Source organism: Serinus canaria, chromosome 23 (genome assembly GCF_022539315.1).
Source record: "Serinus canaria isolate serCan28SL12 chromosome 23, serCan2020, whole genome shotgun sequence".
Classification (NCBI taxonomy): Eukaryota; Metazoa; Chordata; class Aves; order Passeriformes; family Fringillidae; genus Serinus; species Serinus canaria.
This window is the reverse complement of record NC_066336.1, coordinates 4,484,041-4,508,391: the sequence shown is the minus strand read 5'-3', so window position 1 is coordinate 4,508,391 and position 24,351 is coordinate 4,484,041. Positions and strand designations below refer to the sequence as shown.

At 65.8% G+C, this 24,351-nt stretch overlaps 1 protein-coding gene across 6 annotated transcripts; it reads left to right on the top strand.

Annotated features, from left to right (window-relative positions):
• COL16A1 (collagen type XVI alpha 1 chain) lies at positions 1–23,905 on the top strand. 6 transcript variants are annotated; one of them, XM_050983198.1, is made up of 72 exons: positions 1–133; positions 1,037–1,149; positions 2,847–2,909; positions 3,016–3,133; positions 4,444–4,567; positions 4,650–4,925; positions 5,009–5,089; positions 5,796–5,927; positions 6,900–6,953; positions 8,763–8,798; positions 9,141–9,167; positions 9,416–9,478; positions 9,618–9,659; positions 9,748–9,792; positions 9,998–10,033; positions 10,179–10,241; positions 10,351–10,395; positions 10,482–10,577; positions 10,711–10,749; positions 10,973–11,017; positions 11,686–11,721; positions 11,932–12,042; positions 12,131–12,166; positions 12,252–12,287; positions 12,364–12,453; positions 12,535–12,582; positions 12,709–12,744; positions 12,832–12,885; positions 13,031–13,147; positions 13,223–13,258; positions 13,364–13,471; positions 13,557–13,679; positions 13,760–13,813; positions 13,987–14,028; positions 14,112–14,147; positions 14,476–14,529; positions 14,597–14,665; positions 14,760–14,804; positions 14,914–14,940; positions 15,018–15,083; positions 15,168–15,221; positions 15,295–15,348; positions 15,423–15,476; positions 15,560–15,604; positions 15,688–15,804; positions 16,212–16,247; positions 16,385–16,459; positions 16,579–16,623; positions 16,928–16,963; positions 18,012–18,065; positions 18,171–18,224; positions 18,509–18,562; positions 18,680–18,724; positions 18,807–18,860; positions 18,940–18,975; positions 19,671–19,733; positions 19,852–19,923; positions 20,448–20,501; positions 20,588–20,632; positions 20,806–20,850; positions 20,953–21,006; positions 21,101–21,154; positions 21,251–21,301; positions 21,422–21,511; positions 21,606–21,641; positions 21,758–21,802; positions 21,884–22,072; positions 22,195–22,261; positions 22,338–22,379; positions 22,461–22,514; positions 23,373–23,450; positions 23,538–23,905. In XM_050983198.1, the coding sequence occupies exons 2-72, from the start codon at positions 1,074–1,076 to the stop codon at positions 23,738–23,740; spliced, it is 4,740 nt and encodes a 1,579-aa protein (XP_050839155.1). In that variant the 5' UTR covers positions 1–133; positions 1,037–1,073; the 3' UTR covers positions 23,741–23,905. The 6 variants fall into 6 exon arrangements, with proteins under 6 accessions (XP_050839155.1, XP_050839153.1, XP_050839150.1 ...); XM_050983196.1 differs by having other exon boundaries at positions 12,538–12,582; positions 22,338–22,514; XM_050983193.1 differs by having other exon boundaries at positions 22,338–22,514.
• Positions 23,906–24,351: the final 446 nt, after the last annotated feature.

Sequence of the window (24,351 nt, the reverse complement as noted above, 5' to 3'; positions counted from 1 at the left end):
GGGCGGCTTGGCCCCCCCCGGAGAGAGGCGGGGAAGGCGGCGGGGGCGGCGCGGCAGCTCCCGGTGTCCCGCGGCGGAGTTCCCGGTGTCCCGCACCCCCACGACAGCCCCGTCCCCACCGAGCCCCGCGCAGGTGAGCCCCGGGCAGCGCCGCACCGGGAGCTGGCGGAGCGCGGCGGAGCCCGGCCCTGCGGCGGGACGGGACGGGACGGGACGAGGGGGGATTCCCCGTTAATCAGCGGAGTTAATCACGCCCCGGGGCCGCGGGGACCCGCCGGTGCGAAGGGTGCGGCGCGGGGAAGGCGGGGAGCGGGCGGGGGGAGCTGCGGAGCGGAGCGGGGGGCGTGGGGGTGGCAGAAGGGGTGGGTGCGGGCAGTACCAGGCCAGCGGAGCCGAGTGGCAGCACAGGGGACAATCGGTGGAGGGGTTGTGGCTCCGGACAGGGGGGTTGGGAGCCTGGGAAGAGCTGGGGGTGCGAGAGAGCCCCGAGCGGGCAAGGCAGGGGTGGCCCCGCTGCCGGGGGTCCCGAGGGCTGTGCGTGGGGTGGAGGACGGGGATGCAGGTCCCGCTCTGGCAGCAGCCCCGGAGCCGAAGGTGTCTAGTCTGTCCCGGCCCCGGGCCCTGCTGCAGCCCCAGCCTGCCTCGTGGCAGGAAGCAGGAGAGGGGCCAGGTCGGGGTGACCTGCAGGGACACCCCGGGATCCACAGGGCACCGGGAGATGGAACGGGAGGCAGTGAGACCTTCCCGGGTGGGTGCACGCAGGAGGTGCCTGGCTCCACTCTGGGGAACTTCAGTCATTGCATTTCTGAGTGTTTGGAGTAAATTTGGGTGCTGGCCTTTGACACGCAGGGATGCTGGGATGCTGAGGCTTGGGGTGGGTGTAGAGCAGATGGATGGGGGCCACACTGACCCCCAAAACATCACCGAGCCACGGCCAGGAGGGTCAGTGCCACTCCATGCTGGTGGCTTTCCTGATGTGGGCAACCTCGTGGGTTGGTGGCCACCAGGTGCCCATCTTGAGGTGTCTCCCTTGCAGGTGGCTGTGAGGGCCCTGAGCCTCTGCCACGGGCACCATGAGGGGTCTCTGGGCCCTGGCACTCGCCGGGCTCATCAGCGCCTGCCAGGGGAAGGAGCTGCTGCCAGCGGAAGGTAAGGACCACCGAGGGCTTGGGAGCCACCTCCTCTGTCCCTGTCACAGCTGGCTCAGACCCAGGGGTGGCAGAGCAGAGGTGGCTGCAGACACCGTGAGCTGTGCCAGGTCCCCACGTGCCAGGACCGGAGTGGTGGCTCCAGACTGAGCTCCTGGGCTGTGCTCAGCATCCCCCGCGGGCAGGGGCCAGGGAGAGCAGAGCCGAGTGAACCAGGACAGCCTGACACCGCCCCTACAGCCCTGGCCATGGGGAGGGATGGGGCTCGGCCCCTTTGGGACCAGGGGACGCTCGGTGACAGCCAAGGCAGCGCGGCTGGAGCTGGGTCCGGGCGGGGCAGGTGAGCCAGGACCGCTCCGGGCAGGGTGAGGGTGCACAGAGCTCCCGAGGGAGGTTTGGCCTCCAGCTGCGAGTCGGAAGAGGTTTGGCCATGATCCACACGATGGTGGAGGGCTGGCGGGTGTCCAGGTGCAGCTGGGGACAGGGGGACAGTGGCCAAGGCCAGCTCTGCAGGATGTCCCCGGCCTGTGGGATGAGCCCCGGGCTCCAGGGGAGGAGCTGCTGGAAGCGACGCCGTGGTTGCATCAGGGTCGGTGGGGGTGGAGCGGTGGCTTGGCCCGGGGGACCCCGGGTTTGCCCAGGAGGGGACACTGTCACTGTCACCTGCTCCTGCTGCCCGTCATGGAGTGGCCTCGTGTGTCCCAGCCTCTCCTGAGGGACAGAGGGTTGGACAGGCAGGATTTTCCCTTCCCAGGGCTGGGAGAGGCTACAGAGGGGTGGCACCGGGGTGATTTATGCTCCTTGGTGTCCCCTGCCCTGCTGAGGGTGATGTCACCGGTGGCGGGAGGGGACTCTGCACCCGGCTGTGACATTCCCTGCTGTGACATTGGCTAGGGTCCCCATGCCCAGAGCATGTCCCCACACTACTGCTGGCCCCGTGGCCAGTCTGGGCCACAAGCCACGGTGGTGCCAAGCTCTTGGACAGAGGTGGGCAGGGGCTGGGGGGGTCAGAGACCCCCTGGAACATCCAAGGAAGAGGTGGGAGCATCTTTGGTGCCCATCCTGCTCCAGGGCCGCTTTGCACGGAGACAAAACAAATCCCTCCCTCCCTACCCCCTTGTTTACTCCTTTATCTCGCACCTCCCAACATCTGGCACATCTGGAGGTGGCTCGGTGCTGCTGCAGCCGTGATTTATCCCTGCAAGCAACAGCAGCACCCCTGTGACCACTCCTGACACGGCATTTCCTGCTCCTCAGCCTCTGGCTGGACCCTCACGCCTGTCCCTGCGGGCCACCAGCTCTGAGCTGTCCCCGGGATGGGGCAGGAAGGGACAGATCTCGATGGCGCTGTGGGTGTCCCTGGCAGCCGTCCCAGTCTCCTGATGCTGATTGCAGCTGTGGGGCTGTCTGGAGGCAGAACAGCCAGGGCTGGGGAAAGCATTTCACCTGTGGGAGGCAGCAGGGCCAGCTCTGTCCCCTCCCAAGCTCTGTCCCCTCCCAGCTGCTCCTGGAGCACTCCAGCCTCCCTCCTCCCTCTTCCTGGGAGCTGGGTTTGCTTGGTCTGGGCTGCCTCGCGGGGCTGGCTCCTGGCAGCACCCCGAGACCCTCCTGGGCTTGGGGAGCTCTGTGTGGTGCCACCCTGCTTGTCCCACCACGCCTGGGGACACTGCAGTGAGAGCGATGCGATCTGCCTCACAGGGGAGCTGTGCCCGCAGCTCTGGGACGAGGATCTGGCTGGGGACAAGTATGAGAATGTCACGGGTAAGGAAAGACCCTCTCAGGGATCCCCTGACACCCCAGGATGGGCTCTGTGACCTGCCTGGGGACTGTCACCTGCCTGTCTCATGTCCCCTGCTCTGTCCTGCAGGTTTTAACCTGGTTAAAAGGTTCGACCTGCTCAAGATCTCGTCCATCAAAAAGATCCGCAGCGCCCGGGGGCTGGTGGTGCTGCGCCTGGGCACCGTGCCCCTGGTCCAGCCCACGCAGTGAGTGGCCCTGGGTGACCCATGACGTGGCCTTGGGTGACCTGTGAGGTGGCCCTGAGTGACCCTCGGGTGACCCAAAGCCCCTCCAGGCCATCCCCAGGTGTAAATTTGGGGTCTGGGTGCAGCTGGGTGGGCTTTGCCCTTAGCTCGTGCCAGGGATGCCAGGCAGCTCCGTGTCACCTGTGGGGACACCGGGGACACCGAGGCTGCCCCAACACCTTTCTCCTCGAAAGTAAGCCCCAGGCTGCCACGGCTCTGCTGGGTGGTGGCCAAACCTTGCGCAAGCAGGGCTCTGTGGCTGCTCTGTGGTTGCTCTTGGCAGAGCCTGCGGGGTCCAGATGAGCTCCAGAGGGTCTGAGCAGGCACTGCTGGGTGTGTGGGGGGCTGCTGGGAGGGCACAGGGCGACTGGCCCTGGTGCCCTCAGTCCCTGGTGCCCACAGTGCCTGGGCTGGCAGCGAGGGAGCAGATCCACAGTGCCCACAGTGCCAGGCTGCAGCGTGGCAAGGCGGGAGCAGATCCACGTCCTCGGGAGCTGCTCCTGCAGGAAATGGCTGCGGTGTGTCCCCACATTGCCCCGGGGCTGGCACGGAGCTGTGCTGGGCATGGCGCTCTCCAGAGGGCCAGGAGATCCAGCCTGGGCAGCCAAACCCTTGGATGGCTGCAGGATGGATGGTGTAGGTTCCAGGCTGGTGTTGCTCTTGGCCGGGGGCTTCTGGCATCCCAAATCCAGCTTTGGGGAGTCTGGACATGGGGACAGCCCAGGCTGTGAGATCCTACAGGTGCCCACCACCTCAGTGTCCTCTCAGGGTGTCCCCGTGCCCCATGGAGAGCAGAGGGCACCGCTGGCCTTGTCCCAGTCCCCATCCCTTGGTCCAGCTCCAGAGCAGTGGCTTGGAAAGCCGTGGGTGTGGAGCCAAGGCCGGGAGCGGAGCAGAGCCCGGAGCAAATGTTTCCAGTGGTTGAATGGGCTGTGGGCGAGCTGGGAAACGCTCCACAGCTGCCTTGGGCATGATGGATGCATTTCCTAGCTCCCCAGGGACAAAATTTTGGGATAAGAGCACGGCCATGGGCACTGCAGCCACACCAGCAGGAGCATCTTTGGGGTGCACAGCGTGGGGCAGCGCCCACTGTGGTGCCATCTGGGGTGCCACCAGCAGGGACAGCTCATGGCAGGACCCACGGTGGGGGGGTTGCTGGGGTGGTGTTACCACCTGAAAGTGCCCTACGGATGGGTGCCACCCTCGTTGGTGCCAGCTCCATCCCCAGAGCACCCAGTAGTGCCCAGCCACCCCAACAGCTGTCCCCACAGGCAGGTGTTCCCGCGGGGGCTGCCCCCCACCTTCACCCTGGTCCTCACCTTGCTGCTGAAGAAGAACAGCACCGGGGAGCACTGGTACCTCTTCCAGGTCACCGACCGGCATGGATACCCCCAGGTACACCCCGGGGACGTGGGGGGACACCCCAGGAACGGCCAGGAGCCGTCCCTGAGCGTGCCACTGTCCCCTCTGTGCCCAGCTCTCCCTGTCCGTGCATGGCCCTGAGAGAAGCCTGGAGTTCCAGGCCCGGGCTCCGGGTGCCACCTTCGTCAGCGCCGTCTTCGCGGGCAAGGCGGTGGCATCGCTGTTCGACGGGCGCTGGCACAAGGTGGCGCTGGCCGTGCAGGGCCACGCCGTGTCCGCGCACCTGGACTGCGCCTCCATCTCCTCCAAGCCGCTGGGGCCGCGGCGAGCGCTGGCCCCGGAGGGCAACGCCTTCCTGGGGCTGGACGCTGTGCGTGGCACCCCGGTCCGGGTGAGTGCCCCCGGGGCAGGGCGGCTCTGCCCGCGGTGTCGGGAATGCCCCTGACCTGTCACCCGTGGCCTGTCCCGCCGCAGTTTGACATCCAGCAAGCCCAGATCTACTGCGACGCCGAGCTGGCCAGGCGGGAGGGGTGCTGCGAGATCTCGGCCAGTGGGGTGAGTGCCCCTGGAGCCACTGAGTGCCCCTGAGTGCCCCTGGTGCCACTGAGTGCCACTGAGTGTCCCTGAGTGCCCCTGAGCACCTCTGAGTCTCCCTGTGTGCCCCTGGTGCCACTGAGTGCCACTGAGTCTCCCTGAGTGCCCCTGAGCACCTCTGAGTGTCCCTGAGTGCCCCTGGTGCCACTGAGTGCCACTGAGTGTCCCTTGAGCACCTCTGAGTGTCCCTGAGTGCCCCTGGTGCCACTGAGTGCCACTGAGTGTCCCTGAGTGCCACTGAGCGCTCCTGAGCACCCCTGAGCATCCCTGAGAGTCCCTGAGTGCTCCTGAGCCCCTGTGAGTGCCCCTGAGCACCCATGAGTGCCCCTCAGTGCCACTGAGTGACACTGAGCACCCGAGCATCCCTGAGTGTCCCTGAGTGCCACTGAGTGTCCCTGAGCACCCGTGAGCACCCCTGAGCACCCGTGAGCACCCCTGAGTGGCCCTGAGGGCCCCTGAGTGCCCTTGAGTGCCACTGAGTGCCCCCACCCCAACCCCAGCCGGACCCTGGAACTGCCCTGTACACGCTCAGGGTTTTCCCCACAGGGCAAACTGAGGCGCAGTGAGGGCAGGTCTGTCCCCTTTGTGTCATCGCCTCGTGCTGGCTGTCCCCACAGCCCTGTCTGTCCCCTGGCAGCCTCCCCTTGAACCCTGTGTCTCCCTGCAGTGCCAGACAGAAACGCCCAAGACTCGCCGGCAAGCAGAGCTGATGCAGAGCAGCAACCTCATCGAGATGGTGCCTCAGCCCGAGGGCAGGGTGTTCACCCGCTGCTTCTGCCTGGAGGAGCCGCTGGGCACCGTGAGCTCTGGCACTGCCACCCTGGCCCCAGCTGGGTCCCATCCCAGTCTCCATCCCCACCCTGTGCCTGTCCCGGTCCCTGTTCCCATCTCCATCCCCATCCTGGGTCCCCATCCTGTCCCTGTCCCTGAGCCCATCTCCATCCCCATCCCCATCCCCATCCCAGTCCCGTCCCAGTCTCCATCCCCGCCCTGTGCCTGTTCTGGTCCCTGTTCCCATCTCCATCCCCATCCTGGGTCCCCATCCTGTCCCTGTCCCTGTCCCTGAGCCCATCTCCATCCCCACTCTCATCCCAGTCCCCAGCCCTGTTCCCAGCCCTGTCCCCGTCCCCATCCCGGGTCCCAGTCCTCTCCCCATCCCCGACCCCATCTCCATCATCTCCATCCCCATCCCCATCCTGGGTCCCCCATCTCAGTCCCATCCCAGTCCCCATCCCAGTCCCCATCCCCATCCCTATCCCATCCCAGTGCCATCCCCATCCCAGTCCCATTCCCTTGATCCAGCCCCTGGAAAAATCCCTTCCTCACTTTTTCCACCTGCTGTGGGGCTGGGCAGGGAGGTGTCTGTGACCTGAGGGGCTGAGGGACAGGAAGGTCCCACCTGGCCAGGGAGGTGTCTGTGACCCGAGTGAGGGGCTTAGGGACAGGAAGGTCCCACCTGGGCAGGAAGGTCCCACCTGGCCAGGGAGGTGTCTGTCACCTGAGGGGCTGAGGGACAGGAAGGTCCCACCTGGCCAGGGAGGTGTCTGTGACCAGAGGGGCTGAGGGACAGGAAGGTCCCACCTGGGCAGGAAGGTCCCACCTGGCCAGGGAGGTGTCTGTCACCTGAGGGGCTGAGGGACAGGAAGGTCCCACCTCTGCCTCCTCCTCCTCCCTGGATGCCCGGGCAGGACCACCCAGGATTCAGGAGAAGGAGCGCCCAGGGCTGGGCTGATCCAGGCAGGTGCCACCACAAGCTCTTCCCTCCCTGCAGGAGCCGGGCAGAACCTCGGGAAGGACCAGCCTGAGGGACGATCCCAAGGAAAAGGTGAGCGTGTGCCAGCCCTGCTCCCCTTCCAGTGCCACCCCAGGGTGCCACCCACTGTCCCACACCCAGGCTGGCCCTGTCCCTGCCAATCTGGGTGCTCCCAGCGCTGCAGGGACGCCGGGAGGAGCGGCTGCTCTGCTCCCCCGAGCAGGGATTGAGGCCCCACTGGCTCCGTGCTGCTGCTGGAGCCATCCCAGCTCTGGCCAAGGGCCTCTTTGTTCCCTCCGAGCTGCTCCACAGCGCTGCCAGAGCTGGGAAACGTCTCCAGCGCTCCTGTTCCTCATCCCTGAAGGGCTCTGGGATCCCTCATCCCACCGTGGGGGTGTCCCAGGCTGAGGACTGGGCTGGGGGGTGATTTAGGGTCTCATAAGCTCTTGGAGATCTGGATAGCACCCAAGACAGCTCAGCTGCCTTAGAAGGCATAAAATCAGCAGGGTGGCTTCTGTGTTTTGTTGTTTTGCCTTTCATTAAAACTTTGTGTTTTAGTAAAAGGCAAAACAACAAAATTCTTTACAGGTCCTAAAGGTCCTTGCTCCCAGTAAAACTCCTCACAAAAGCCATTAGTTTCTTTGTTCTCCTCTTTTTCTAGTAAATTGCTCAGGCGGGACTTTCTGGCTCCTGTCCAATTGCTCATCCTTAAATTTGAGGTGAAGTCCCCCAGGTCCTATGAGGTGCCTTTCCACCTAATCCAGGAGAGAAACTTCCGAGCTTATTTCCTTTCTAAGGGGACAAAAGATGGTTTTGTCACCCCACCAAGGGGGCACATTCCTACAGGGGGGCTGGAGGCCGTGGGGACACAGCCACACCCTGCCTGTCCCCAGTGTCCCCAGTGCTGTGGATGTCCCCAGTGTGGGTGTACCCAGTGAGGGTGTCCCCAATGTGGGTGTCCCCAGTGCTGTGGGTGTCCCCAGTGTGGATGTCCCCAGTGTGGGTGTCCCCAGTGTGGGTGTCCCCAGCATCCCCAGTGCCGTGGGTGTCCCCAGTGTGGTGTCCCCAGTATGGGTGTCCCCAGCGCTGTGGATGTCCCCAGTGTGGATGTCCCCAGTGTGGGTGTCCCCAGTGTGGATGTCCCCAGTGTCCCCAGTGTGGGTGTCCCCTTTGCTGTGGATGTCCCCAGTGTGGGTGTCCCCAGTGTGGTGTCCCCAGTGTGGGTGTCCCCAGTGCCATGGGGCCGGTTTGGCTGGGCAGAGCCCTGGTCAGGCCACAAATCCGCAGGGACAGCGTGCCAGGAGCTGGCACCTCCCCAGGGAGGAAACCCGGCCGAGTTTCCCTTCTCCATCCAGGAATTCCCTGTGCCCAGGGAGCTCCAGGGATGGGGGAGAAGCTGCTGGGGGATCCCCACGGGTGTGGGGTGCTCAGGGGAGCGGGGCGGGGGCTGTGGGGTTTGGGGTGCAGTGGGGTTTTGGGTGCTGTGGGGTTTTGGGTGCTGTGGGGTTTTGGAGTCCTGTGGGGTTTGGGGTGCTGTGGGGTTTTGAAATGCTGTGGGGTTTTGGGTGCTGTGGGCTTTGGGGTGCTGTGGGGTTTTGGGGTGCTGTGGGGTTTTGGGTGCTGTGGGGTTTTGGAGTCCTGTGGGATTTTGGAAGTGCTGTGGGGTTTTGGAGTCCTGTGGGGTTTGGTGTCCAGTGGGGTTTGGGGTCCTGTGGGGTTTAGGGGTGCTGTGGGGTTTAGGGGGGCTGTGGGGTTTTGGAGTCCTGTGGGGTTTGGGATGCTGTGGGGTTTTTGTGCTCAAGGGTTTTGGTGCCCTGGGGTTTAGGGGTGCCACGGGCCGTGTGTGGAGCTGCTCCAAGCTTCCATCCCTGTCTCTTCCAGTGCCCTCCCTGCTCGCCCCAGATGGCATCAGGAAATGTGAGTGTGGCACTGGGCATGGGCATCCCGAGCTGGCCAGCCTGGGCTGTGAGCTGGGGGTGGCAAAAGCCACCGCGGTGCTGTCACCAGCCCCCCACGACCCCCCAGCTCCTCCTGGCCCTGCAACATCTGGAAGGCCCCTGATCCTTTCCAGATGTGGCCCCATTCCTACTGCAACCTCTGGCTGGGTGGTGGTGGTGGGTGGCAGGAGAGTGGCGGCCATTGGGACACCTCATGTCCCATGGTGGCACTTGGGGACAGAGTGCTGGGACAGTGGGGACTGTGGTGGGCTCAGGGCTCTGTGCTGCCACCTTGGGTGACACCCTTCTCCTGTCTCCACAGGTCACCCTTGGTCCCCCAGGTCCAAAGGTTGGTTTGTCATCCCCCAGGACACCCAGAGCTCCAGCAGGAATGTGGGAATGCTGTGCCAGAGCATCCCTGCCAGGAGCTGTGGGCACGCACGCACGGGGATGTGGGGACACCCTGTGCCCGTTTGTCACCCACCCTCTGCCAGTCTGTGTCTGTTTGTCCCCGCCCCGTGCCCCTTTGTCCCCCACCCTGTGCCCCTTTGTGCCCCACCCTGTGCCCCTTTGTCACCCTCCCTCCCTCTCTTGCAGGGCACCAAGGGTGAGCGGGGCCTCCCTGGCACAGCTGGTGGCAAAGGGGAGAAGGGTGACCGTGTGAGTGTCCCTGGTGTCTCTTGTGTCCCTGGCCTGTCCCCTTCTGCTGGGGAGCTGCTCCCTGCAGGGTCCCCAGCACCCCGGGGGTGCCCCTGTCCCCAAACCCCCCCTGTCCCTGAGCCACCTCCCCCCTCCGCAGGGCATGGACTGTGTGCGCACCCACCCCGGCGGCCCCGTGCAGGTGAGACCCCCCAGACCCTCCCCAAAGCCCCCTCCCCATCCCTCCCTCCCCTCTCACCTCCTCCTCCTCTTCCTCCTCCTCCTCCCAGTGCGCCGAGGGGCCGCGGGGTGAGAAGGGCCAGCGTGGGCAGGTGGTAAGTGACACTTGGGGACAAGCTGTGGGGTCCCCCTGCCCTGGGCTGGGGGGGGTGGGTGCAGCTCGGCAGGTCCAGCTCTGTGTGGGCATGAAAGGAGCAGGAGGTGACCCTGCAGGAGCCCACCTGGGCACCCTCTTGAGCCCACCTGGGCACCCTCTCGAGCCCACCTGGGCACCCTCTTTGTCCCCTTTTTCCCGTGCAGGGACTCCCAGGGCCAGCTGGCACTGAGGGGCAGAAGGTGAGTCCAGCCCACCTGGGGGTCCTGGCGTGGCGGCAGGGACACCTGGGATGGTGGCAGAGGTGCCAGGACCTGCCAGTACCAACCTAGGTAGCTTGGGTGACACCACGGGTGACACCAGAGGTGACATCTGTGTGTCCTGCAGGGCCAGAAGGGTGAGAAGGGCGATGGGGGACTGCAGGGCAAGCCAGGGCGCCCTGGGCGTGATGTGAGTAGTGCTGGGGGGTACCTGGGCACCCCCTGGGCACCCCTGGGCATCCCCCAGGCCAGGGGGCTCTGGCCACAGGAGCCTTCACACCCCACTCCCCTCCTGGCAGGGCCGGCCTGGAGAGATCTGCGTGGTGGGACCCAAGGGCCAGAAGGTACCTGGGGATTTGGGGGTGACAGGTGGGAGATGGAGCACCTGGTGGCACTGCCAGCACTGCCACACCCCCCCTCTGTCCTCCAGGGTGACCCCGGCCTCGTGGGACCGGAGGGGTTGGCCGGTGAACCAGGACCCCCGGGCAAGCCAGGCTCTCCAGGGGTTGGCATTCCAGGGAAGCCGGTGAGGAGCCCTTTGGCAAGGCGGTGTCCCCATGGTGGGCATTGCCATGGCAGGGACAAGGTGCCACCCCACAGCCAGAGCTGGCTGGCCAGGGCACCCCAGCAGGTCTAACACCTCCCTTTGTCCCTTTCAGGGTGACCCTGGTGGCCCTCCAGGTGCAAAGGGAGAGAAGGTGAGTGCAGGGAAGGGGTCCCATGTCCCTGGCAGGGCAGGGGGCTGTCCTGGGAATCCCATCCAGAGCCGGATCCACCAGGGCTAAGCTGCAGCCATCAACCCCTCTGGGTGGCCCAAGGGCCTGGCTTGGGGGGCAGGACACCCCCGGGGGGTACAGGGGTGTCACTCAGGGCTGCGGTGTCCCCCTTGCTGAGCTCAGGATTTCCCATCTCTGGCTCCAGGGCAGCCCGGGAGCTCCTGGACCCGGAGGATCGCCTGGGACACCCGTGAGTAGCAGAGCCAGGAGCCAAAGCCGGGGTCAGGGCCGGGTTTTTGGCTCGGGGTCGGGGCTGCTTGGCCGGAGAGTGGCCGGGATCCGAGCCCAGGAGCTGAGAGGGCTTTGGGAAAAGCAGGAACTGAGAGGGCTTTGGGAAAAGCGGGAGCTGAGAGGGCTTTGGGAAAAGCGGGAGCTAAGATGGCTTTGGAAAACCCAGAGCCGAGAGGGTTTTGGGAAAAGCGGGAACTGAGAGGGCTTGGAAAACCCAGAGCTGAGAGGGCTTTGGGAAAAGTCAAGAGGACTTTGGGAAACCCAGAGCTGAGAGGGCTTTGGGAAAAGCAGGAGTTGAGAGAGCTTTGGGAAAAGTGGGAGCCGAGAGGGCTTTGGGAAAAGTGGGAACTGAGAGGGCTTTGGGAAACCGGGAGCCAAGGGCTTTGGGAAAAGTGGGAGTCAAGAGGACTTTGGGAAACTGGGAGCTGAGAAGGCTTTGGGAAACTGGGAGCTGAGAGAGATTTGGGAAAAGCAGGAGTTGACAGAGCTTTGGGGAAAACGTGAGTGTCACTCGGGGCTGGGATCACCCCATGACGTGGCTGGTGGCCAGCTGAGGGTGCTGGGTGGCACTGCTGGGGCACAGCGTGGCCTCCCTGAAGCAGCCCCGTCCCCACTTTGCTCCCGCAGGGTCTCCCTGGAGTGCTGGGGCCTAAAGGAGACAAGGTGGGTGCAGGTGACATGGTGGCTGCGGTGACACGGTGGGTGCAGTGACACGGTGGGTGCGGGTGACACAGTGGGTGCAGTGACAGGGTGGGTGCGGTGACACGGTGGCTGTGGTGACACGGTGGCCGCGGGCACATCCCCCGGCCCTGGGGCTGCCTGGGACACCCGGCGCAGAGCCCCAGCCTCTGTGTCACTGCTGCCACCGGGCAGGGTGAGCCGTGCCAGGTGTGTCCCACCGAGGGGACGCTCGGTGCCATCGGAATTCCCGGCCAGCCGGGGCCGCGGGGAGAGCCCGGAGCGCCCGGCAGGGACGGGGTCTCGGTGAGTCTGAACCCGGGGACAGGAGGGGCGGAGGGCAGAGCGGTGTCACCTCAGCAGCCCTGATGTTCCCTCTGTTCCACCTTCCCAGGACACACCCGGCCCCGCAGGACCCAAAGGGGACAGGGTAGGTGACACGGGCCGGGCTGGCTTGTCCCCATCTCCAGCTTGGGGACACCGAGCAGCGCCCAGCTCCTGCTTTTCCTTGCCAGGGCGATCCCGGCATCCAGGGGATGAAAGGGGACAAGGTGAGTGTGTGACCCTCTGTGCCGCGCCTTGCCCGGCCCCTGCAGCCCCCTGAGCTGTCCCCTGCTGCCATCCCAGGGGGACTCGTGCCAGCCCTGTGACCTCCGTGTCCTCGCCGCGCTGCGCCGCGGCCCCGCCGAGGGCCTCGAGGGGGACCCGGGGCTGCCGGTGAGTAGCGGGGTGGGACCCCCCTCTCCCGGGGCGGGGTGACACCGCGGGGTGCTCTGCAGTGACCACTCGGGTGTCCAGCAGGGTCAGGTGGGGCTGTCCGAGCTGGCCGGGATCAAGGGTGACAAGGTGAGTGACCCCTGTCCCCTCTGGACATCCCTGGGGGGAGCGGGAATGGCTGGATGGTCCCGTGGGGGCGGGGCAGGCTTGGCTGATCCCGAGCCCAACTCTGATCCTGGCCCTGCTCCCTTTCAGGGGGACAGTGGCCACGTGGGAGCCACGGGCAGACCGGTGAGTGGGGACATTGTGGGGGCTCAGGGGGGTCACAGCCGAATTTGGGGACCTTGGTGTCACCTGTGCTGTGGATTCTCCGTGCAGGGAATGCCGGGAGAGAAGGGAGACCCAGGTGTGAGGGGGCTCAAGGGAGAGAAGGTGAGCACAGCACTGGGGACACCCCTGTCCTTGTCCCTGCCCTGTCCCTGCTGAGACCCAAGCATGGGACAGCGCTGAGGTGGGGAGGGCAGGGGGCCGTGTCCGGGTCCCCAAGGCCACCTCCCAGCTGGATGTCCCCCTGCAGGGTGACCAATGCGGGCAGTGCCCTCCCACCCCTCAAGCCCTCCAAGGGACGGCGACAGCGGTGGCAGTGCCAGGGCCATCGGGTGAAAGGGGTCCTGGTGGCCCCCCGGGCAGAGCGGTGAGTGCCCCCCGTGCCCGCCGTGCCCATGTTGGGGGGGATGCCCCACCCTGACCCATTGCTGCGTTTCCCCAGGGCAGACCCGGCGAGCCTGGCGAGAAGGGACAGAAGGTGAGAGGGGCTGGGGTGGCTCAGTGCTGGCACAGGGCGCTGTGACCTCTGTGTGCCTTGTGTCCCCTCCCTCCCCGCGCCAGCTTTGTCCCCTCTCTTTGCCAGGGCGACGCTGGCAGCCCGGGGGACCCGGGCACGCCGGGCACGGCCGGCGTGCCAGGGCTGTCGGGTGAGCCTGGCATCAGGGGACCAGCCGGCCCCAAAGGTGACAAGGTGAGAGCCCCACAATTTGGGCAGCTGTACCCTGTCCCCACGGTGTCACCCACCCCTCCATCCCTCTCCTGTCCCCTCCCTGCAGGGAGAGCCGTGTGAGCCTCACCCCGCCGTGCTCGGGCACCTCCCGGACGCCGTGGGCATCCCGGGAAAAGCCGGGCCCAAGGGGGAGCAGGGCCCTCCGGGCGTGGGCCAGCCGGGCAGAGCCGTGAGTGTCCCCTCCCCACGGGACAGAGGGGACAGAGCCCGCTGGCACCATGCCCTCGGGGTCACCCTGCTGTGTTTTAGGGCAAGCCGGGGCTGCCGGGGGTGCGGGGTCCTGCCGGGCCCAAGGGGCTGCAGGTGAGTGGGGGGCAGGGTCTGGGGTCTTGGGGACACCTCAGTGCCCCTCTGTGCCCCCAGTGGGGTCCTGGGACACCTCAGTGCCCCTCTGTGGGGTCCTGGGGACACTCCAGTGCCCCTCTGTGTCCCCAGTGGGGTCTTGGGGACACCTCAGTGCCCCTCTGTGTCCATAGGGTGAGCCAGGCCCGCGGGGGATCGGCCAGCCAGGACCACAGGTGGGTTTTGGGGTGCCTGTGTTGTCCCCTGCTGTCCCCTGCCGGGTGGCTCTGGTGGCTTTCACACACTCTGCTTTTCCCAGGGAGACCCCGGGAGCCCCGGACCCCCCGGACCCCCTGTGAGTAGGGTTTGGGGTGGGGGTTTGGGGTGGGGGTTTGAGGTTTGGGGTGGGGGTTTGGGGTGGGGGTTTGGGGTTTGGGGTTTGGGGGTGGGGGTTTGGAGTTTGGGGTTTGGGGTGGGGGTTTGGGGGGGGGGTTTGGAGTTTGGGGTTTGGGGTTGTGGGGTGGGGGTTTGGGGTGCGGGTTTGGGGTTTGGGGTGGAGGTTTGGGGTGCCCAGCCCTGGGCGATGGGGTCACACCCCTGCCAGCCCTCTGTGTGGCTTGTGGTGGCTCTGGGGAGACATTGTCCCCTCCTTGGGGGGAACCAACACCCTGTCCTGCCCCCAGGGCCCCCCCGGACCGCAGGGACCCCCGGGGATGGCAGCAGAGAAAGGTGCCAAGGTAAGGGAGCGTCCCCCAGGCCTCGGTGTGCCCCGTGCTGCCCATTCCTGCTGTCCTTCCTCTGCAGGGACCTCCTGGCCCCAAAGGTGCCACGGGACCCCCTGGGCCACCAGGGAGCAGCGTCACAGGGCCACCGGTAGGTCCTGCCCTGGAGGGTGGGCAGTGCCACCCTGCTGGCACCTTGATCCCGGTCCAGCCAGGCACTTCCCTCACCCTCCTCTTCCTCGCAGGGCCCCGAGGGGCAGCGGGGGCTCCCCGGCTCCAGCGGGCAGCCGGTAGGTGGGGGGGGTGCCAGGGGGGTGTGCCAGGGTGTCTGGGGGGTCACACGGTGGGTGGGGGGCACTGGAGGGTGCCCTAACACCCATCTCCGTTTTCCTCTGGCAGGGGGAGAAGGGTGCCCAGGGAGAGAAGGTGAGTCGGGGTCCGGGTGGAGCCGTGCCCCCCGTGCCACCCCAAACCCTCCCTGCCCTCACCCCCTGTGCCCACAGGGAGACCCCGGCGAGTGCTCCTGCCCCTCCAGCCCTCGCCAGGACCCCAGCTACAACGGGATGCCGGTGAGTGTCACCTCCCCTGGCACCGTGCCACCCTCAGGGGCATCCCTGGCACCGTTTCACCCTTTGGGATTCTCTCACCCCCAGGGAGCGCCAGGATTATGGACCGGGATGTCCTGGCAGCCCCAGCCCGGCCCGCAGGTCGGTGCCAGCCCTGCCACCCCCTCACCCCTGCCCCCTCACCCCTCTCTGATTGCTTTTTGGGGTCTTGCAGGGCCCCCCCGGAGCTCCCGGCCCCCCCGGGCCGCCAGGTGCCCCCGGTCGCCAGGTGAGCGGTGGGAGAGGAGAGCTGGGCCCATCCTGAGCTGTCAGGGCAGGGTTTGAATATTCCCCTGGATTTAGGGAATGCCAGGACACAACGGCTTGCCCGGACTGCCCGGACCGGCTGGAGACCTGGTAGGTGGTGACAATTCCAGTGGCAATGTCCCCTGTCCCCGTGGCAGGGACAATCCATCCCTCCATCCCTCCCTCTCTTCCAGGGACCTCTGGCCGTCATGGCTGAGAGGAACATCGAGGTGCTGAAGGTGAGGGGGTGGGCATGGGGTCACCCTCGTGCCCTGGGCACCCCTCGGGGCACCCCTGAGTGCCCTTTTCCTCCCTTTTCCAGACTCTCTGCGGGGACTGTGCCCAGCTGCAGGCAGCCCTGGAAGCTCCTGGGGCAGTGGAGGGGGAGAAGGGGGATGGGGGCATGCCAGGTGCCCCTGGCAGCGAGAACTGTGCCAGGGTGAGTTTCTGGGTGGGGATTTGAGTACCTGACACCCCCTGGATCTGTGGGGTTGGAGAGACACTCCCGACTCCTGGGGAATTGGATTTGGTGGCAGTTGGGGTGGAGGGGAAGGAGGGGGATGGGGGCATCCATGCCAGGCACCCCTGGCAGCGAGAACTGTGCCAGGGTGAGTTTCTGGGTGGGGATTTGGGTACCTGACACCCCCTGGATCTGTGGGATTGGAGAGACGCTCCCAAGTCCCTCCCGAGTCCCGGGAATTTGGATTTGGTGGCAGTGGGGGGAAGTGCCGCCGTCTGGGGACGCTGTCCCCTCTGGGAATGTGGGCACAGCCCCAGCAGGGACCCCGGGGAGGGGACAGGCTGGCCCTTTGTCACAGCTGGGTGACACCGGGGGTTCTCTGGCAGTGCCTGGCGCAGCTCCCGCGAGCGGAGGAGGCTCGGGTGAGTGCCACCCCCTGCTCCCCAGGGACGCTCCCTGCTGGCCGTCCAGGACTGTCCCCCAGCTCTGGGGGCTTTGGGGGAGGCTTGGCAGGGCTCAGTGCCACCTCGGGGTCCTGATGTGTCCCCACGCCCTGCAGGGTGACAGCCCTGACTGCGCGGGTCACCCCGGGCTGCCGGGAGCCCCGGGGGTCCCAGGAGAGCGAGGAGAGCAGGTGGGTGAGCCCCCCCCCCGCCACCCCTGCCCCCCCAGCCCTTCCTGGGCACTGTGGCACGTCCCCTGGTGCTGTCCCCACCTCGGTGGTCACACCTGGCACCCCCCTCCCCCTCCCAGGGCTCCCCAGGGCTGCGCGGACCCCCAGGACCACCTGGACCCATCGTGAGTACCCCTGCCCGGGCTGGGGGGTGGGGGGGGGGTCTGGGGGGCTTGCAGCCCCTCCAAGCAGGTTGCCAAAGGGGCCTGGCACCCTGCCCTGAGGCCGTGGTGATGGGCAGAGGGCCTTGGCCACGGCGAGGCACAGGCGTGATGTGGCATGGCGCGGATGTCCCCACGGATGTCCCCAGGGAGGCTGGAGAAGGAGGTGACGCTGCTGCCGGCCCGGAGGTGGAGCAGGAGCTCTGTGGCACCCCCAGGGCTCAGGCCAGGCTCCTCCAAGCTGTGACCTCCCTGTTTCTCCCCTCAGGGCCCCCCAGGCTTTCCTGGAACGCCCGGACTGCCCGTAAGAACCCAGCACGGCTCCGCTCTGTGCCCGTGTGTCGCTGCCGCTTGGTTTGGCTGTGTCCCCTGTCCCTGTCCCTGTCCCTGCTGGGGACAGCCGCAGCGCAGCTGCCCCGCCCCTTCCATCCATCTCCATCCCCCATTCCCGCTCCTCCCTCCCAAAGCAGGGGGTCCCAGGGGACCCGGGTTTATTGGGGATGGTCTTCCTCAGTTCAGGGACCTGCTGCTGGCACTCGCCACCTACTGGGTCCCCGTGGCACCGCGGGAGCTGGCGCGGCTCCAGGTGTGCCAGGGAGGTGCCACCTGGGCCAGGTGACCCGTCACAGCGTCCCTGATGGTCACCAGGGTCACCCTTGGTGGGGACCAGCAGGATCCTGTGTGTGACCTGGGCTCTTCCTCCTCCTCCTCCTCACTCCTGTGTGGTCACTCAGCCTTCATCACCACTTCCATCTTCATCTCCATCTTCATCCTCACCTCCATCTCCATCTCCGCCCTCCTGCTGCCCCCTGCTCGCTCCCCACAGGAGCTGGTGGTGGGGCTGTGCCGGCGGCTCTCGGAGGATCCTGCGCTCCCGCTCGTGTCCCCTCGTCCACTAATGTCACCGTCACCCCAGGGCCTCTCTGGGGCTCTCTGTGGGCCGTGCTCTGCGGTGTGCCAGCGTGTCCTGTCGTTCTCTGTCACCTCGGCACCACGTCACTCACCCCACTAACCCACCCCGGAGGTCCCCATGGCGCTCCGGGCCGTCCCCGTGTCCCCCTGGGAGGACGGGGGGCACCAGGCTGGAGCTGGGGTCTGCAGCCAGAGCTGGGCACCCCACGCAGCCCCCCCAGGGCTGACATTTCTGTGGCACCAGGGTTTGAGCGTCCCCACCACGCCTGGGCACTGACCCCGGTGCCTGCAGGGGTGGAGGGAGCCCAGGCAAGGTCCCAGCAGGCTGGCAGAGGTCACAGAGCCCAGGGGCTGTGCCCCGGTCCTGCTGCCAGGTGGACACAGCCCCGGGAGGGGCTGCAGGAGACCCCCCCTGCATCTCCTCTCTTCTCCCCACAAAGGGTCTCCAAGGGGAGCGTGGCCCTGCTGGGCTGGCCGGAGCCAAAGGGGAGCCGGTGAGTGCTGTGGGACGAGGGGACAGGGGGACACTGCTGGCCCGTGGGGGTTGGCACCTGGCTGGGGCACTGAACGTGGCTCAAAGTCACCACCCTCACACACAGGGACCTCCTGGACAACCTGGCTACCCCGGGGCCACGGGGCCCCCCGGCCTTCCTGTGAGTACTGGGGGGACCAGGCAGCTCCTGCCAGCCCCTGTGTCCTAACCCTGCCCCAAATCCCACCCATGCCCCAAATCCCAACCCTGTGCCATGTCCTATCCATGCCCCATGTCCCACCCATGCCCCAGATCCCATCTCTGTGCCATGTCCTATCCATGCCCCATGTCCCACCTGTACCCCATGTCCTATCCATGCCCCCTGTCCCACCCATGCCCCAAATGCCATCCCTGTGCCGTGTCCCATCCACGCCCCCTGTCCCTGCCTTGTCCCTTCCTTCCCAGGGCATCAAAGGCGAGCGAGGCTACGTGGGTCCCCCCGGAGAGAAAGGGGAGCTGGTGAGTCCCTCAGGGCCCTGCTCTGGGGGCACTGGGGCTGGGGGCTGCCCTAGGTGCCCTCTCTCTGTGGGCACCAGGGCTGGCACCTTCCACCTGATTCTATTCCCGTCCTTCCAGGGGCCCCCCGGCGTGGACGGGCTGCCCGGTCCCGTGGGGCCAGCGGTAGGTGCCCACCCTGGGGGCTGTTTTGGGGTGCTGGGGGGGTTTTGGGGTGCTCCCACCACTCCATCCCATCTCTCCGCAGGGTCCCAGGGGTGAGCGTGGGCTCCCGGGAAGCGCCGGAGAGAAGGGGGACCAGGTGAGTGTCCCCAAAGGGGACAGGACCCCCAGGACCCCCGTGGGCTCTGGGGTCCAGCTCAGCTCCTGTCTCTCCTCAGGGTTTCCAGGGCCAGCCTGGCTTCCCGGGACCACCGGTGCGTAAATCCTATGGGAATTCTGAGTAAACTCCATTGGGAATTCTGAGTAAATCCCATGGGAATTCTGAGTAAATCTCACTGGGAATTCTGAGTAAATACCACTGGGAATTCTGAATAAATCCCACTGGGAATTCTGAGTAAACCCCAATGGGAATTCTGAGTAAACCCCAATGGGAATTCTGAGTAAACCCCACTGGGAATTCTGAGTAAATCCCACTGGGAATTCTGAGTAAATCCCACTGGGAATTTTGAGTAAATCCCATGGGAATTTTGAGTAAATCCCAAGGGAATTCTGAGTAAATCCCATGGGAATTCTGAGTAAATCCCACTGGGAATTCTGAGTAAATTCCGCTAGGAATTCTGAGTAAATCCCATGGGAATTCTGAGTAAATCCCACTGGGAATTCAGAGTAAATCCCATGGGAATTCTGAGTAAATCCCACTGGGAATTCTGAGTAAACCCCACCGGGAATTCTGAGTAAACCCCACTGGGAGTTCCAGCTCCCTGGGAGCTGGACCCCACTCCTGGCTGTGTGTCCCCGTGTCCCCGCAGGACAGGGGGTTCCACAAGGGGGACACCAGTGGGGTGAGGAGCAGGGAGCAGCCCTGGATCGATCCCATTAAATCCAGCCAGGAAAGAGCGGGATTTACGGGCTGGGGTCCCCCTTCACCCAGCATCCCTCTCCTCTTTAGGGCCCGCCTGGTTTCCCGGGAAAGGCTGGTCCAGCCGGGCCACCAGGGCCTGTGGCAGAGAAGGTGAGTGCCAGGGACAGGTGCCACCGGGCAGCGGCTCTGCGGTGTCCCCGCCTGTCCCTCGGGCTGTGCCCGCCTTTGGTGGCCCTGCCGTGCCTGTCACCTGCTGTGGCTCTTGCAGGGCAGCGAGGGCATGCGAGGCCCCACGGGGATGCCAGGGCCCCCCGGGCCCCCTGGACCCCCTGGAATCCAGGTAAGGAACCCCACGTGTCACCCTCGGGTGCTCCTGGGAGCAGCACTGGCTGTTCCCATCCCCTGGACCTGATCCCATCCCCAAGGACCTGTTCCTGTTCCCAAGGACCTGTTCCCATCCCCAGGGACCTATTCCAATTTCCTGGAGTTTGTTCCCATCCCCAGGGACCTGTTCCCATCCTCAGGGACCTGTTCCAATTTCCTGGAGTTTGTTCCCATCCCCAGGGATCTGTTCCCATCCCCAGGATCTGTTCCCATTCTCTGGGATCTATTCCCATTCTCAAGGATCTTTTCCCATCCCCAAGGACTTGTTCCTATTCCCAAGGACCTGTTCCCATCCCCAGGGATCTGTTCCCATTCCTGGGATCTGTTCCATCCTCAGGGATCTGTTCCCATTCCCTGAGATCTGTTCCCATCCCCAGGGATCTGTTCCCATGGCCTGGCGTGCCCTGAGCAAGTCCCTCAGGAACGCCCAGAGCTCCCCAGTGCCAGCCTCCCTCTGTCACTGTCACCTTGTCCCCACAGGGCCCTGCTGGCTTGGAAGGACTGGATGGCAAGGATGGCAAGCCAGGGCTGAGGGTGAGGCTCTGGAGCTCTCGGGGTTTTGCTGGGGGGCAGCCCCCTGCACCCCCCAGGACACCCCCAACCCTTGTCTCTCTCCCCAGGGTGACCCCGGTCCCCCCGGGCCACCAGGGATGATGGGTCCTCCGGTGAGTGGCAGCCCTCCTTGTCACCTCTCCCTAGTGCTCTGTGCCTGGCAGCCAAGCCGAGCTCCCCTGAGCCAGGACTGTCCCCTGAGGGTGGTGGCCCTAGGCTAGCACTGCAGGGTCAGGGTCACTTGGCAGCAGCCTGGGACCCCCACCCAGCTCTTTTCTCTCTCCAGGGCTTCAAGGGCAAGACAGGACACCCAGGGCTCCCAGGACCGAAGGTGAGCCATGGTGACACTGCCTGGTGACATCCCCAAGGACCTCAGGCCTGGCCAGGACTCCCCACTCACTGCTCTGCCCGTGATGTCCCTTCCTCCTTTTAGGGTGACTGTGGCAAACCCGGCCCCCCGGGCAGCACGGGCCGGCCGGGAGCTGAGGTGAGCGAGGGCTGGGCGACCCCTGGGCACCCCCTTGTCACCACCCCCTTCCTCCTCCTCCTCCTCCTCCTCCTCCTCACCTTGCCTTCCTCAGGGCGACCCCGGACCCATGGGACCCCAAGGCCGACAGGGACCCCCAGGGCTCATCGTAAGTTGCTGTCCCCGTGATGGGGGGATCCCTTGGGGACAGGGAGTGGGGACACCACCTGTGACCCCCAGCTGACCCCACTGTCTCTGTCCCCAGGGTCCCCCTGGCAGCCCAGGACAGCCAGGGCCCGCTGGCCTCGCTGGGGTGGTGAGTAGTGGCAGGGCTGGAGCTTTGGGGGGGGATTTGGGGTGGGGACGAGCGGGTTTGGGATCGCGTGATCCCGGTGCTCCCAGTGCTCCCGGTGCTCCCGGTCCCTCCTCTCTGCAGGGGCTGAAGGGCGAGCGCGGCTCCGTGGGCGAGCGGGGTCTGCCGGGAATGCCAGGACAGCCAGGACCCCCGGGACACCCGGGACCACCGGTGAGCACAGCAGGACCCTGTACCCTGGAGGTGGGGACCTCGGGGGTGGCCCCGTGGTGTCACCACCTCACGCTGCCGCTCTCTGTCCCCGCAGGGAGAGCAGGGACCGGATGGACCCGTTGGGAAGGAGGTGAGCAGGGTTCTCTGGAGCCTTCCTGCCCTGCTGGACACAGATTTTGTCATCCTCTGGCAGGTTGGGGTGTCCCCAGGAGGGGACATCCCTGTCACGCTGCTCCTGTTTTCCAGGGACCCCCAGGAAAACCGGGCATTGCGGGCCCGGCTGGACAGAAGGTGAGGCTGTGACACCTGGCAGTGCCACCACGGCCACCACAGCTGTCCCAGCACGCCAGGACTGACCTTTCCTGTCCACAGGGCGACTCTGGAGCCCCCGGCGAGCGGGGCTACCCCGGGGAGAAGGGCAGAGCCGGAATGCCCGGGGGGCCGGGCAAAAGCGGCTCCATGGGGCCAGTGGGGCCGCGGGGACCCGCGGGGGAGAGGGGACCCCCGGGTTCACCGGGCCCCGCGGGCAGCCCCGGCCTACCGGGACCCCCGGGGATGATGGTAAGGACAGTGGGTGGCCGTGTCAGGGGCAGGACGCTGTCCCTGGGGCGGGGCACAGTGGCCGCGGCCCCTCGCGTGTCCCCTCGCGTGTCCCCTCGCGTGTCCCCTTTGTGTCCCCACAGGGAGATGTGGTGAATTACGACGAGGTCAAGCGGTTCATCCGCCAGGAGCTGAACAAGATGTTTGATGGTAACGGGGGGGTGGTGACAAGCCCGGGGACCCTCTCCGTGTCCCCGCCGGCTGAGCTGGGTCCCTGTCCCCGCAGAGCGGATGGCGTATTACACCTCCCGGCTGCACTTCCCGGTGGAGATGGTGGCATCCCCGGGCAGGCCCGGTCCCCCCGGGAAGGACGGGCTGCCGGGCCGGCCGGGACCCCCCGGCTCCCCGGGGATGCCAGGGCAGATTGGCAGAGAGGGGCGGCAGGGCGTGCCGGGCATGCGGGGTACGTGCTGTTCCCAGGGCGTAACCGGTGTACCCGAGATGGTCCCGGTGTCCCTGGGATGTTCCTGGTGTCCCCAGAATGGTCCTGGTGTCTCTGGGATGTTCCTGGTGCCCCTGGGGTGTTCCTGGTGTCCCCAGGATGTTCCCGGTGTCCCCAGGATGTTCTCGGTGTCCCTGGGATGTTCCCGGTGTCCCCATCATGTTCCCAGTGCCCCTGGGGTGTTTCTGGTGTCCCCATCATGTTCCCAGTGCCCCTGGGGTGTTCCTGGTGTCACCGGGATATTCCTGGTGTCCCTGGGATGTTCCTGGTGCTCCTGTGATGTTCCCAGTGTCCCCATCATGTTCCCAGTGCCCCTGGAGTGTTCCCAGTGTCCCCATCATTTTCCCAGTGCCCCTGGGGTATTCCCAAAGTCCACAGCACCTTGCCGGTGTCCCTGGGACATTTCCCAGTGTCCCTGGGGTATTCCTATTGTCCCCATCATGTTCCTGGTGTCCCTGGAGTGTTCCAAGTGTCTCTGGGTGCTCCCAGTGTCCCCGTCATGTTCTTGATGTTCCTGGGGTGTTCCTAGTGTCCCGAGGGTGTTCCCAGTGTCCCTTGGATGTTCCTGGTGTCCCTGGGCTGTTCCCAGTGTTCTCAAGACATTCTCAGTGTCCCCAGTTCATTCCCAGTGTCCCCAGTTAATTCCCAGTGTCCCTGGGCTGTTCCCAGTGTCCCCAGTTCATTCCCAGTGTCCCTGGGCTGTTCCCAATGTCCCCAGGACATTCCCAGTGTTCCCAGTTCATTCCCAGTGTCCCTGGCACTGGGATGCTGTGGCTGTGCCAGGTTCTCACCCCTCCTCTCCATCCACCTCTCCCCCAGGTGAGCCAGGTGCCAAAGGAGAGAAAGGCGAGAAAGGTGTGGGGCTGATGGGGGACAGCGGCCCCCCGGGACCCCCAGGTGAGCCCCCTCCCTCCGCCTAGCCCCCAGCCCCACCCTGGCCTTTGCTGCCACCCCCTCACCCTTCTTTCACTCCATCTCTTCCAGGTCCCCAAGGGCCACCAGGCTATGGCAAGATGGGTCCCCCGGGCCCCGTGGGGCAGCAGGGCATCCCTGGCATCCCCGGCCCTCCCGGTGCCACGGGGCAGCCGGGCAAGACTGGGCACTGCAGCCCCGCCGATTGCCTGGGGGCCATGCCCATGGAGCAGCCGCTCTTCCAGCCCAAGAACGTCAAGGGTCCCTTTGGCTGAGCCCCCCGAGCCCCCCGAGCCCCCCAGATTTGCTGTTAATATTGTTCCTGGTGTTCCCCCGCTGTGCCGGGGCCGTGCCCGTGGCGAGGGGCTCGGGGCTTGTACAGCTCCGTGGCAATCACGGGGGCGGGTGGATCCTGCCCCAAAAATACACCTGAGAGTGGACACGGGTGGGTCTGTGCCTCCTTCCCTGCCTGTCCCCAGCCTGTCCCCGAGGGATGCTGCTCGGGCCGGTTCTTGGGCCACTCTGGCTGGGGATATGATGACCCTGAGCTCCCTGGGATGGATTGGGGAGTGCCAGTCCTGATGCCAGGGGATCCTGGAGCTGTCTCAGGGCAATGCTAGCTCTGATTTGGGGGTATCCCAGCGCCATTCCTGGGGAGATCCCGCTCTCATCCCAGCACATCTCAGCCCCTGTCCCAGGAGATCTGTGGTTGGGTGGGATCCCAGCCTTGGCTCTGGAGGAATCCCAACGAATTCCCGTGGTCATGTGGTGATTCCAGCCCTACTCTCAGGCTGACCCCAGCCCTGCTCTTGGATTTTCTGGAACCCCAGAAAATTTTGTATTCCTGGGAAGCCCAGACAGCCATCCCAGTCCTGCTCCCAGAGGG